Source organism: Haliaeetus albicilla, chromosome 16 (genome assembly GCF_947461875.1).
Source record: "Haliaeetus albicilla chromosome 16, bHalAlb1.1, whole genome shotgun sequence".
Taxonomy (NCBI): Eukaryota; Metazoa; Chordata; class Aves; order Accipitriformes; family Accipitridae; genus Haliaeetus; species Haliaeetus albicilla.
Window position 1 is genome coordinate 26109386 of NC_091498.1, and position 14919 is coordinate 26124304.

At 37.2% G+C, this 14919-nt stretch overlaps 1 protein-coding gene across 2 annotated transcripts in view; it reads left to right on the plus strand.

Moving 5' to 3' along the window:
* The window catches only part of KIF18A (kinesin family member 18A), a 45325-nt gene that overhangs the window by 84 nt on the left and 30322 nt on the right, over positions 1-14919 (plus strand). Inside the window, exons 1-9 of one of the 2 annotated variants that reach the window (XM_069804020.1) lie at positions 534-779; positions 852-1246; positions 1916-2073; positions 3211-3315; positions 4923-5033; positions 10497-10694; positions 12037-12213; positions 13118-13192; positions 13470-13579. In XM_069804020.1, the coding sequence (XP_069660121.1) occupies positions 919-1246; positions 1916-2073; positions 3211-3315; positions 4923-5033; positions 10497-10694; positions 12037-12213; positions 13118-13192; positions 13470-13579 (1262 nt within the window). In that variant the 5' untranslated portion in view covers positions 534-779; positions 852-918. Of the gene's footprint in view, positions 1-533; positions 780-851; positions 1247-1915; positions 2074-3210; positions 3316-4922; positions 5034-10496; positions 10695-12036; positions 12214-13117; positions 13193-13469; positions 13580-14919 lie in introns of those variants that run through there. The other variant, XM_069804019.1, reaches the window with a different exon arrangement.

Below are 14919 nucleotides of genomic sequence, written 5' to 3' on the forward strand. Positions count from 1 at the left end.
GGCGGGCGGCGGGTCCTTCCTCTGTAACCTCGGTTGTGCTGTGGGGCTGAGGCCGGCGGTGGGCCCTGGGGGAGAGCTGTTAGCGGCAGGGTGAGAAGCGAGCCGAGAGGGCTGAGTGGGGCCGGGCCGCGGCCCCCCGCGCTCGGCTGTTTCTGGGTGTTTCTTCCGCGTTACGGCCTTGCTCTTGTGGCCGCGTCGGTCAGGGCAGCGGCCCTGGGGCGGCTCGGCTGAGAGAGGGCAAGCTTGCTCCGAAGCTGAAAAAGGCTGTCGCTGAGAGCCCTTGCCGTGAAGGTCGCTGTCCGCTGTTCGGAGTGCGCGACCCTCAGTTATCCGCAAGGATGGCCCGTTAAAAGGAAGTTCTGGTTTGACAGCTATGGAGTATGTTTATGTATCCCATGCAAATTCCGTTAACGTGACTCCCGCTTTAACTGCCTCTTTAAACCTACGTGCAATGTGACTAAACCAATAACCCAGAGAAAGCAGACAGGCGGCTACTCTGCGTTTTGCTGAAGGACAAGAAAACCACTCCCTTTGGCCTGTGGGATCCTGGTAGTGCATCGGCAAACTCGCCCTGAAATAAAGGAAAGCCAGGAAATGAATTAGTAGTTTAAATAGTTGAAATGAGCTTGTGAATTTCTTAGGGAAATGCTACTTAGTTTTCTTAAAGCTGTGCTGCATTAGGCCACCTTTTCAGGCCAGTTACAGTGCTTTCCAAAGTTGTGCTATTGCTGTAGCAGTCCAGAGGGCTAACAAACAAGGGATGGGCAGACGCGGCACGGGTAAAGGTGTGAACTAGTTGAAAGGTTATATTTGAAACAGAAGGCTTTTAACTCTTTTTTTGTCCGTTGCAGGAAAGATTCAGCCTCTTGATCTGAAAGAGTCTTGGAAGCGAAGAAGGGGAACAAAAGGGACATTGTTATGTCTACTGCTAAGGAAGAAGATGTCTGTAATCACGTGAAAGTGGTGGTCCGTGTCCGTCCAGAGTCTCAAAAGGAAAAAGATGGCAACTTTAGCAAGGTTGTTCACGTTGTTGACCAGCACATATTGGTCTTTGATCCAAAGGAGGAAGAAGTTAGCTTCTTTCACGGAAAGAGACTGACCCATAGGGATATTAATAAGAGAAAGAAGAAAGATCTTAAATTTGTGTTTGATGCTGTTTTTGCTGAAAGTTCATCCCAGTTGGAAGTTTTTGAGCATACTACCAAAAGTGTAATCGACGGCTTCTTAAATGGGTATAATTGCACAGGTAATTTTGCTATTTTCTCAATTCAAAAACTTTGCTAAAATCCTTGAAGTTTCTACCATTGTATCTGACTGTGGCAGAGGCCTTAAAAAAGGCTGAGCTATAAATAAGGGATTTTGTTTTAATTTATAGATAAGAGAGGCAGACTTTTTAGCCTACGGAAGTTAGGATAGCTCTACTCTATTTTGAAAATGAGTTCATGTTAGGGTTATAATAGATTCCAGAATTTTATCTGAAATATGCATGCTTATGAGGGGAGTCCTCTAGAAAGAGTTATTCAACCAGAAGTTGTGTCATTGAGTGTGTGGTAGCCTGCTTTACAAACTCTTTAAGAGCTTGGGTTTTTAATTGACAAATGGAATGTGGTGAGGAAATTAAATGCCTACCTGCAGTAAGTTGATGGCTTAGGGTTATGAAAGCAAGCGAGTAATAGTTTCGTGTAAATTGCCAGTGAATGGATTTTGAACTGAAAATTCAAACATATATAGTTTTCTGATTATAGCTGTGAAAAGTAAAGCCTAAGTAAGAAACTTGATCAGTTTATGAAAACAGCTGCACAGAATGACAGAGGTGTGTGAATGTCCATTTGACTTTTGGGTTCCTGATTAGCTTACTGGTGTAAAGTACACCTTTTTGCTTTGTTGTTTTTGGGGTTTTTTTCTGAAAATTCAGTGCTTGCCTATGGTGCAACGGGAGCTGGAAAGACTCATACGATGTTAGGTTCCCCTGAAGATCCTGGAGTGATGTATTTAACCATGATGGCACTTTATAATTGTATGGATCAAATAAAAGAAGATAAAACATGTAATGTTGCTGTCTCTTATTTAGAGGTAAGTGAGCTCCTGCATTTAGTATATTGCTTTTAACAAGGCATATTTTAATAAATAAAGATAAGCTGGTTTTGCTTTCTCCCAGCCCTTTCTGGGACTTTACAAAAATGTGTCCCTGATAGGAATGGAACGGAACTGAACTGTGCTCCATAAATTTGGTGTTATTCATAGGCACCCCTTAGTATTTTACAGAAGGCTGCCCAAAAAGGACAATCTCTTCTAATATATTCACTAAACATTCTAATGATTTCTGTCTTGCTGATAGGTTACATACCTTTAGACATCTGTTGATGTGTACAAGAAAATATTTTTCAGAGTTATGTTTCAGGACTTCAGAATAAAATTCTCTAAGTACTGTGAAATCACACAACCAAATGATATGTAATCCCTTTTTGATGATGTTTTTTAAAGTTTTCAGTTTGTTTATCTGAGATACGGTACAACTACTTGAATTTGAGCTGCTATGCCAATGGTTAGCTCTTTACAAGTGTCCCTTTTATTCTTTGTCACCTCCTCTCCAACTTTTTTGCATCGCAGTTCTGTTTTTACAAGTAAATGTCTTGGCACTGCTGTTAAGCAGTAGTAGTAAAATTGTTACCTTCTAGCCCTCTCAAAGCCTTAATGGAAGAATAGTTAGTATTTGGGGAGCGGCGGGGGGAGAGAAGTAGGAGGGAAAAGTTTGCTTTGCCATGTGCTATTTCAAGTGCTTCCACAGACCAAGAAATAAGGTATGTAAGAACTTTAACAGAAATACCTTTGGATTAAGAAATCTCACTAAAGTATGGATTATGAAGTGTAACAGAGGACAAGAAATGCTTTGGAGTCATGCTTGCTGCAAAAGTTTTTTTTTTGTAAAAAAAAAAGTAAACTTTCATTTTTTTAATAAAGAATAAAGATTATTTACTAGGAAAGAGTGACTCCTGCTTCAATGGCCAAAAAATTCATGCAAATTGATATAATTGAATATTTCAAGCTCAGTATAGGAAAGCTGTTTGGAAAAAATTCTACAGAATGAATTTGTTACTTAGTCTTGAAGAGGCATTAAAAAAGACTGTCATGATTTCTGGTTAGTTAAGTTTAATCCTGTCAAGTATGGTAGCATAGTTTTATTAAAAGATTTTAAATTCCCTTTTGAAGGTCTACAATGAGCAGATCCGTGATCTGCTGGTAAACTCAGGACCTCTGGCTGTTCGTGAGGATACCCAGAAAGGGGTGGTGGTTCAAGGGCTAACATTACATCAGGTATGTAAATAGATGTCCTGGTTTCAGCTGGGACAGAGTTAACTGTCTTCCTAGTAGCTGGTACAGTGCTATGTTTTGAGTTCAGTATGCGAAGAATGTTGATAACACTGATGTTTGCAGTTGTTGCTCAGTAGTGTTTAGACTATAGTCAAGGATTTTTCAACTTCTCATGCCCAGCCAGCGAGAAAGCTGGAGGGGCACGAGAAGTTGGCACAGAACACAGCCAGGGCACCTGACCCAAACTGGCCAACGGTGTATTCCATACCGTGTGATGTCCCATCCAGTATAGGAACTGGGAAGTGGGGGGGGGGGGGCAGAATCGCTGCTCGGGGACTAGCTGGGTGTCGGTTGGCAGGTGGTGAGCAATTGCCCTGCGCATCATTTGTACATTCCAATCCTTTTATTACTACTGTTGTCATTTTATTAGTGTTATCATTATCATTATTAGTTTCTTCTTTTCTGTTCTATTAAACTGTTCTTATCTCAACCCAGGAGTTTTACTTCTTTTTCCTGATTTTTCTCCCCCATCCCACTGGATGGGGGGGGAGTGAGTGAGCAGCTGTGTGGTGCTTAGTTGCTGGCTGGGGTTAAACCACGACAATAGATATTGAAATTCAGGAAGCCTCACAATGTGTTTGAGAAAATGGTGACGTTCCCATTGATCTGTGAAAGCTGTATGCAACAATGTAATTTCCTGGTGGGCTTTTTTTCTGGCCATAATCACCAGTACTTTAGTAACTTGCAAACCTAACTAATTATTCCAAAGCATGTTGTGGAAAAAACTGCTAATATTCTTGAATACAAATGAATAAAAGCATTCAGTCCTTATTATCAAAAGGATACCATTGGTTTGGAAGATTTGTTTTTTGGCTAAAACGTTTCAGCATTTGTTAAAGAGATTCACTGCTTTCAGTGCCATCTTGGAGTGTTCTACACCTCTACAATGTCTCAAGGTTGTTTTTGTTTTTAAAGAACCAAGTTTGAAAAGTTTCATGTCAAATTACTTTTCCAGGCCAGCATAGCAGTTCTTTGGTAAAGTCAGTGACAGAACTTGGTTTTCCAATCTGAAAATCAACTCTTGTGGAGCTATGTTCTTGCAGCCTTTTAGTGTATGTTACATGCTGTCTAGCTTCCAGCTTTTGTGTACATGGAATAATGATTCAACAGGAAATGGTGTTAATAATTTGGCTCGCTCTGTGTACACCATCCTTCCCAAAGCTTGGGTCTTGTGAGGAAAAAAATTAGTACATCGCACTAATGTGTAAGTACAAGAAAAATTAAGTCAACCATTCTTAAATGAGACTTCTTCTAACTATGGAGAACCTTTGCAGATTTGTTTAAATTCTTTACTAAAAACCTCTGATTTAAATTTCTTTAGTGAAGTGCTTGCTTTTTGTACCTTACTGATTTTTTTTTTAAGTGAGAATGTTTGTTTAAAGTGCCTCAATTCCAAAACAGGAAATTTCTCTTATTTCTAGGTAACTAAAATTTTAAGTTCCTTTATTTTTTGGAGGTGAATGTTAATGTATTTTAAAATCACAATAGAATCTCCTATAGTTGATGAAAAAGAAAAAAAAGTGCATTTATCTTGTGCTCTACCCTTAAAGCCTAAATCGGCAGAGGAAATCCTCCAAATGTTGGATTATGGAAATAAAAATAGAACGCAGCATCCCACAGATGTAAATGCCTCCTCTTCCCGGTCCCATGCTGTCTTTCAGGTAAGATGATATAGCATATGTACAGTGGTGTTTAAAGTTGAATACAATGGAAGCTTTTTTTTTTAAATGTGTTGAACCTTAGTTTGGGTGAGAGGAGTTTAAAGTCTTCCAGTTTACTCTTCTAGTTGACTTCTCATTCCTTGTGAGTATGTAAAGGTTCATAGTGATTATATTTGAAAAAACAAATTCGATGAAAAGCTCTCTGGTTGCAATGGTTCAAACTAATATTCTTTAGAAGAAATATCTTTTCTGTGAAACTAATTTTGAGCTTTGAATATACTTCCATATTATAATCTTATAAACTGAAGGTTGTTGGGTTTTTTTAATGCTTTCTTGTTTCATTATGTTGCTCAGCATTTTTCTAGGAAAAATATTTTACAGAATGCAGTTATACGTCTGGCTATAAACTGCAAATCTCAAGTAGTACCTTCTCATGCAGCTTATTTTGGTTAATGTTGATTTTAGCACTAAAGTGATTTCTTAATATTCTGGTATGTGCCAAGTTTTAGAACAACTAAGGCAGTATATATTCTCTGAAAATATCTCCATACATATACTTGCATCATCAAAACAAAATGCTAATTTTTAATTTCCATAGATGAGTTTTGCAAGGTGTTGTACAAATCTGCTAGAACTTAAGACTTCTCCAAAGATTATTGCTCTTTGCTAACCATCACCTTGTTCTTCTGATTCCTCTTAAATACAACCTATGATATTTTTAAAAATAATATTTAAAAATTATCCTTGTTAGCTAAAACTTCTTTTCTCTGTTTGCTAGTGTGTATTGCAAAGCATGTTATCTTAAATTATTTATATGTTGCCATTCTGGGTTGCAAAATATTAAAATAAATTTGAATTCTGGTCCTTGCATTACAGCTAAACTATTTAACTATTAGGCAGTTCTCACCTGTATTTGCAGATTAGACAATGCTTAGTAATTATATATAGCCAAAAGTTTGTATTTTGATACAGACAATGGCAATGCAAGTAGCTGTAAAGTTAGTGCTCCAGAGCTCTACTGTCAATATTAATGAGAAAAGAGGTTAATAACAGACAGTAAATGTGTTAAATACTTCTAAAATATGCAATGGAGCAAAAGTCATTCCCACTCTAAAAGCTTCTATGTTTTCTTGTATTCCCTAGATTTCTCTTTGAAATTGCCCTTCCTGGTTTTAATTTCCCCTGAGGCCTTGCCCATGGTCATACATCTAAGGCAAAAACTTCTTGGGAAGTTGTTCAATTTGAGAGCTGCATTGTTATGTATGTGTGCTACCTTTAATAAGGCACAAAGTACAGTGCCACAGACTGAGATCAGAGAGCAAACTGCTGATTTCTGTTTCTTTACTTGCTGGGCTTGAGTGTCTTACCTCCCTCACCTTTATTCGGGAAAAAGCTCTGGATTGTATTATCTGGCAGGCTTTGCATTCTTCTCGGTTCGTTTCTAAAAGTGGCAAGCAATTAAATAAATTAGGTAGATGTTGCAGACTTGTTTCTTTAAGAAGACAAACAATTCTGTGAACAGGGATGCTGGAGAGTTTGTCTTCTCCAGCCTACGTTCTGTATTTATTTTGGCAAACTGATCTCACTGTAGATATATTTGTTAGCAAAAGTTGCGCATTCACCAAATAAACTATACTGACAAAATCGGTATACCTATATCTTACCAGAAATTTGTTTGAATGTATGAGAAAAAAAAATGGGTTGGTATACTTAACTGGACTTACACTTTTTTCTAAACTGATCGTTTCAAACTATTTCTACCTTATAGACAGTAAAAGTGAGTGAAATATGACTGCTTGCAGGTGAGAGGATTGCTTAGTTTCTGGCAATATAAGTAAAAACACAATGAAAACAAAGATCCTCTCATATCTAAATATTGTAGGAACATAAAATTTATCATTTCTCTGTGTGTATATTAAAAATATAGATATTTAGGATGCAGCTTGCTTGCGATGCACTGAACAAAAACTGTCATGCCTCAGTGGTTTTGTAAATGTTTTTCATATTATGTTCTAAAATGAACAAACTTCAGGTTTTATTTTTTCTGTGTGCATTATATACACACTGTAAACTGGTGTGTTGCTTGAGAAAGTACAAATAACAAATCTTTGAATGTTTACCAAATACTGTTACAGTAAGCATCTGACCTCAAAAAGCAAAAAGTACGTACTCTTGCAGCTCACGTATATTAAGCCCTGAATGATTTTTCTCTGAAATCATTATTGTTGATAATGGAATTCTTAAGACTGCTCAAACTAGCGTGAACATTTTTCTCTTTGAACTTGAGATAACTGACTAAGTGATTTCTGGACTAATCTCTCTGTGTTTTTTCTTTGTTTTCGTGTTTCCCCATGGCAGTAGTGGCCAGCAAAGTAGCCTTGATTGTTAAAATGCACTGGCTGTCTCTTAGCCAGTCCCCATGTGCAGCTGTAGTCAGTTAAATGGCATGCTTGATTGAACTTGATATTCATGGACAAATGCCTGGGTGTTAGAACTTTTTCTTGAAGGAAAAGACCTTTCAATGTAAAGATGAGGCATTGCCAAGTCATGACTTAAAGCATGTTCTATTATGTAGTCAGCATTCAGTCCCAGTGCATGGTTCATTCACAAAAACTGTCAGACTGATTCTGTTCAAGGATACTGTAAACAAAAACTTTCTCTGGTGCTCTTTGCAATATTCCTAATCAGGTTAACTGTTGTAATGAGATAATCCTGAATGTTTGTTGTGTTTGTCTTTTGAGTTGGTCTAGCTGTCAATCAAGATATTTAATTGCTTTTGCTTAAGTGTCACTTTCTGTTAAGTGCACAAATTATTGGTAAAAGTCATGATTTGTTTTGTTAGACAATTGTGTCTTGAATGTGTGATTTACATTAATACCTACTAATATTGTGTTCTCAAAGATAAACTAGTGCAGTCTCTGAATAATATCGCATTTAAGAGTGAATGGGTTTTAAGGCTTTTTCACAGAAGTGACTTTATGCTCGAGAGCAGGAGAGGACTACATCATTTATTCAGAAGAATGTGTGTGTAAATAAATGCTTAATAGAAATGCTGCATCTGCATGTAGTACTTTAAAGGAATATTACTGTTGCTAATTAGATTGGTCCGATGAATGCACCTGGAAGTTTAACAGATTTTAATTAACGTATACTGGTTTCAGCTAAGCAAATTCACAACCATGCTTCTTTTTTTAAGTGGACTCTTATATACTCTATCTACCTGATGCACTTATGAGCAGTGTTAGCATCTGTAATAAATAATTACAAACTAGTCAATTAGTACTACAAGTAATCGCTTATTCAGCTTAATCAGTTTTTCATCTTTTTCCACAGTCTGTGAAAGAAGTCTGTGACATTCTGCAAAACATTTCTTACCTGCTTATCCTTTATTGCCTCATTGGTTCCACAGATATAAATGATGAGAAATCCCTATTGCTGTCTTGATTCCTCTTCATTTTTCAGTTTTCTGTTATTTTAAGAGTTGCTCTTGTTTGTAGAGATCAATTATCTTTTATGCTGGCTTTGGGTTTTGTTGTTAACTTTATTGGAGCAGGATGTTTTCTGGAACTGACTCAGAAAGTAGTAAAAGTCTTGGCCCAGGACATTCTGAGCTGATTTTAGAGATGCAAGTTTTGCCTTACTGTACCATCTGTCTTAGTTCTGAAATCTCTATCTAGGTCAGGCAATTACTGCATCTGAAAGTAAAATCCCAATTGCCACACTGTTCCATTGAAAGTGTTCTGCTGACGGACAAAGAAATAGAAAAGATTCTGCTTTGGGGCATTTTCTGTATCTCTTGAATTTTTATAAAAGCTTGAGTCATACAACATAGTTTGGCTGTCATTCTACCTTTCCTTACTTCACTAATCATAGTTACTGGGTTCTGGTAGAGTGCTACCAGCCTGACATAGTTACTTTACCAAAGTAAATACAGGCAAGTGCCTTTTTTCTTTTCCTTTTTATTTTTTTTTTGGGGGGGGGGGGTATTTTGTACTAGAAATAGTACAGCAGAACTTGTATTGTTTGATATAGAAACATGTCTGTTTGGCGTAGACATACCTTTTGTGGCAAGTCCTAAGAATTTTATTTATACTCAATACTTGTCAATTTTTTTTATGTTACAAATTGATGTGAAGATTTCATTTCTTATGTGCAAAGCTTAAAGCTACAGAACTGGTGAGAAATTCTCTTTATTAGTCAATCACCTTAAATGTATGGCATCTCTTTCCCAGTTCACTGTCTAGCAGCGCATTCATGAAAGCTTCAGTAACCATTAGCCTTACAAATGGCAAGGCACTCAACACTAAAGAAGGGGAAACTTACAGAGAATCCTGAGAAAGTAAAAGCCATCTAAGGATAACTGTAATTCTTCTTATTGACTGTATAATAATGCTCTGCATACTTTCTCATAAACCTAAGGAAAGAATACCTTCACTAGCAGAAGGAAGCAAAAGTATTTAGTTCCTTGTACATCTCCTATACCATGAAAATTTCAGGAAAGAAGGGATGCAGGGAACAAGTAGCCTCAGAGGTCACAGCTTTCCTAAAGACCCTGGAGTAGTATGTGTTTTCACAGCAGTAAATGAGTATTGTTCCCCTATTAATGGTAGTTACAATTAAGTCTAAATCACTGAAAGTCTAGCCTTTTTCCTGGTTTATCCCTATATTTATCTTTATGGTGTGCTCTTAAAGGTGCCTTTAAAAAATGAACACCTTCTTCACTTTGAAGCATAATAGTGGGGTATACATCTTGAGTGCAGAAGAATCAAGAGCTATTTTAGCTATGAAATTCATCTGAAACTCACCAATCTTTGCCGCTGCGGTAAGCCCTAGACCAGTTGCTCACTTAATCCTCTGCAGCAGGATGCCGGAGAGAATCAAAAGAGCAAAACTAAGAGGGAGGGGGAAATACCTCGTGGTTTGCTTAAGTGAAGGGGGGGGGGGGAAGCAATCATTTGCTACTGGCAGGCTCATGCCCAGCCAGTCCTCAAGCGATGGCTACTTTGGAGAAACTATCGATCAGTTGGGGTCAGCTGTCCCCTTGCAACTTCTTGTCTACTGCCTTGACACAGTACAACTACTGTTCAGCAAAAGCTAAACACTGGTGTGTTATCAGCACTGTTTGGGTCACAAATCTGAAAGCACCATGTGGGCTGCTATGCAGAAAATTAACTCCATCTCAGCCAAACCCAGTGCAACCACACTCTACGTCTTTTTCCCTACTAATACCTGGAGCAGGTGAGTTTAAGAAGTAAGTGTCAGAAATGGATTCACTATTTTCCATTAGGCCAAACTGCTTGTTGGTGTTAGATATGTACTGTAAGTTTTAACTTGAATTCCGAGAAGGACTCCAATAAGAATTTCTGAAAACAGTTGATACACTGTAACATTAAGTCACTGCTTAGAGTAACAACAAACTGGTTAGTGGTTACTTTTTAATTATTTTCCTTTTTTTTATTGTAGATTTATCTAAGGCAGCAAGATAAAACAGCTAGTATTAATCAAAATGTTCGCATCGCCAAAATGTCTCTCATTGACCTGGCAGGATCTGAACGTGCCAGCGTGACAAATGCTAAGGGGGCTCGTTTCAGAGAAGGAACAAATATTAACCGCTCCCTGCTAGCTCTTGGAAATGTCATTAATGCCTTGGCAGATCCAAAGGTATGTGCTGCTTTCTCATGCAGTCTTCACCTCCTAGCATTCTGAAAACCTTTTTAAAAATGGAAAGCTCTCATTGAGTAATGGAGATTACCTTATTGCTGCTTCTCACATCATTTTCCTTTAAGGTTTTCTTATGGGTTTCCACCATCATCTCTGTGATAGCTGAAGGACAGTCCCAGCAGGAGAGAGCTCTCAAAAACTGTGTGCACCTACCTAAGGATAGTGTCAAAGATGGATGTACCTGCCTTTCTTACCTACCTTTTCCAAAATCAAGCATAAGTAGAGAACCTTGCATGAGTAAATAAACACCTTTAGGAGAAGAAAGATTTTTCTGGAGGTTTATGCCCTTTAGTCCTAGGGGAGGAGGCTTTTATAGGAGAAAACAACGCCTATCCAAAGTTGTTCTTTTGTGCTCTTCCCTACATCCACACACCCACACAGGCATCCCCCACTGTGTGTCTGTGTACCCCCCAGCTCACAGTAGTGAATTAGTCTCCCGATCTGGCTCACCAGCTCAAAGGAGTGGGGACAGTTACATGGGAGAATGACAAAACCTCCTGAACTTTTGGCAAAGTCAAGTCCATTGGCTACAGCTACACCCTTTTTGTCTTTCTGGTCGGCTAGCAATTTCCCCCTTCAAATATGCCAGGGGAAAATGATCAGAGCTTTTTATTTCCCTTCCTGGTGCTGCACATTCTCATCAACATCTTCTTGGAGTGGGAGGCAGAATTTAAAATTTGTACCATGGACATAAGTAAGATTCTTCATGTTGTCTTATTTGGTGTGGGATTGGGGTCCTAGTGACCTAACTTTGTACCGCGAGATGAAGATTCTGTAGATATGATTGGAAAAAAAGCCTCACAAAGACTTTGGGTTCCCTGAAAGGTTGTGGAATCTCCATTCTTGGAGATACTCAAAACCCAACTGGGCATAGTCCTTGGCAGCTCACTCTAGCTGACCCTGCTTTGAGCAGAGGGATTGGACTAGATGGATCTTGAGAGGTCCTTCCCAACCTCAGTTATTCTGTGAACTGAAGGTAGTTTAATGTAGTCTACCTTTTCTGTTAGTTGCCCACATAACAAAAAGAGTTGTTAGGTATCCGGATGTCAGAAGGTAACCTGGTTAATATGTGTGTTATAAAGGTATTAAACAGTTCCAAGAGACTTAAAACTGTTTGAGATGTATATGTAATTTTAAGAAAAATTACTTCTGTCAAAGAAAAGTTCCAAGGCTGCTTGTCATGGTTTGTGGCATTGTTGAAATTCTAAGCAGACTTTTAGGCAGGTGAAAATTTAAAGTAGAGTTGACTAATCCATAAAAATGCATATAACTCTCTTTCTAGAGCAAGAAACAGCACATTCCTTATCGAAACAGCAAGCTTACTCGTTTATTGAAAGATTCTCTTGGAGGAAATTGCCGAACAATAATGATAGCTGCTGTTAGTCCATCTTCTATGTTCTATGATGATACGTATAATACTCTTAAGTATGCAAACCGAGCAAAGGATATCAAGTCTTCTGTGAGTATGTTGGTATTTATTGATCTTTTGTCAGGTATACTAATATAGCACTAAGAAAAGGAGAGCTACTTCTCTTAGAAAATTATAATTTCCTTCACTTTTGTCTCAAAATTTTGTTCAGTTACCTCTTCTTTCTTAGAGTCAACACTTCTTCATCTGAGTGATGGATGTAGTAGATACAGAGCAGATACTAGTTCTGTCCTAAAAGCAATATAGCTTTACTAGTGGCATTATGCTGCCAGTCTGAAAGAGTTTGTTTTGTGAGCATCAAATTTAGAAATAATCTTCAGCTGATAAAATTCACAGCCAGTTTCAGGATCTTACTGTTACTTTCTCAGAGAACTGTAAAGCATGTTAAAGAAATGTCTGAGCAGTTATGCAAAAGCCAGTCCAGGTTTGTTACAGGTAGAATTCAGCTGGAGCCAAGGTCAATGGGATTATATTGGTAAATGAAAAGCTACTGGGGTGTCCTGTCCTCTGCTTTCTATTGTTGTGATTTTTATTTTCATAATCCTTTGTATTGCAGCTCCTAATTTCTTTTATCTAATATGAGATTGACTGTAGTTTCCATTTGTTGCATAAAGATAGTTTTTATAATAAAATCCACAGGATACACATTAAATACTAAAATTAGTCTGAATAAATGCAAAATGTTCTTGCATGTGTAAATGTAAATATTTTTTTATTGTCCTTTTGAGGGAAATGACATGTCCATGGGTATGCAACAGATGACTGCAAAAGTCACAAGTCATATTTTGGTTGTGCAAGTCAGAATTTTATTCATCCCTTTCCTCATAATATAGTGCAAGTGTAATTATGTAGTACTTATACACAGTGTATTTATTACTCAAAAAAAACATGAAGGAGCATTCTTAAATTCTAACTTGTTTCTTTTCTTTAACAGTTGAAGAGCAATGTTGTTAGTTTGGACAGTCACATAAGCCAGTATGTTAAAATTTGCAATGAACAAAAGAAAGAGGTATGGAAAAAATCTGTTGTTAAAGGTTTGAAAGATTAATTGTTTTAACTTTAAATACAAAAAATCATTTATGGGTTTGAACCTATAAGGCAATATTGTCCTAATTCTCCCATATAGTCTTTTGAAGTAAGAAAGATGTTTTGTCTTCTAAGAGGATTATCACCTACTACCATTTGCAAAGCTTTTCAAGACATAAGCTCAGAATTGTAGGTTTTAAAAAAAAAAAAAAACAAACAAAAAACTATATTCCAACTAAAAGCTACCTTTTTTGTCTTAGATCCTAATGTTGAAAGAGAAACTGAGAGAATACGAAGAAAAGCAAGCAAGCATTCCTGAAAATCATAATGCTACAATACTTGCAAACAACCAGCAAGTGGAAATACAAAGGTAAATTAATCACATTACAATCCTGCTTCAAAACTGGAGTTTGCATAACTTGTAAAAGCATTTCTAAAACAAACTTACTGTTTTCAATATTAGTTTCCTCATTTTTAACATTGCTTTACTCAGACTAGGCGTGGCTTTGCATAACTTATCACTTCTTTTCAGAAGAAGTTGATGCTGGATTTAAAATAAAAGAAATACCGTGTACTTGAGGAAGTATCCTGATATTAACCTTCTAGGCAATTATTCAGTAAAACACTGCAAGATAACCATGTACTCTGATCCTCAGGAAGCTGACGTAACTCACTCTGACATCACAGTTTGGATCAGTGGTGAAGGTCTTGTATCTATAGTTACTTTCTTGTGAAGGTTTTTAAAATGCTTGTGTGCTGGGTTTTTAAAGATTATCAATAGCTTCATTATTGTAATGAAGATATTTCATGGGAAAGTCAGGTATTTTTGTCTCAAGGCTACCCATGTTATTCTGTATTGACGTGCAGATTAACTTCTGCCATTAGTAACACAAAAGATTTTAGGACAAGCGTTCTCCTAGGAGGCTCCAGAACTCTGTAGGGCTAAGAAGTTCTTTTCTGCTACCAAAAGCTAAATATTTCAGAGAAAAATAACAACCATCTTTAATCTTCATTGTTTAAAGTACCCTGTTGTAATGTAGGTTTTCAGAAAAACTAGAATCAAATGTAAATTTTATAAATTTCTTATCCTATTTTGAGCTAATATCTAGCAAAATTGTTACGGATTGATTTTAAGTCACCTTGATTATTCAGATCTGATTTCTATTGTTACTCTTGTGTTATTAGAAGGATCCCCATATGAAAGCACTATTTTGCAAAAACTGAATGCACATGTATACATACATACATACGTACAAACACATATGCAGTGGCAGATAAAAATGAAACGGTGATTGTGAAAGGTTTGGTAGCAAAACTATTCAGTGAAAATCTGTATTTGTGGGAGGTACAGAGCTGAGATAGGGTCATTCACTAATGTGTTATCAGGAAGAACACTGAAAAATTGGTGAAAGTCCAGTGATGAAAAATAACTGCCAGCCAGACAATCAACTAAAATTCATCAAATAAAAATACAGTAAAAAGAACAGGCAAACAAAACAACTAAATAGCCAAACAACTGGTCTGTATGTGGGCTGAACAATAACCTAATGATAGATGATAAATGTAACAAAATAGAGTAGTGTTATATTTGAGTGTTATGTAATAAAGAAAGGCAATACATTTAAGAAAGGGGAAAAAAGTTGAACATAATAGCAACAAAAGCTTCCTGATCTGTCTATGCAACAGTCTTACTTGGAGGATGATAGAAGT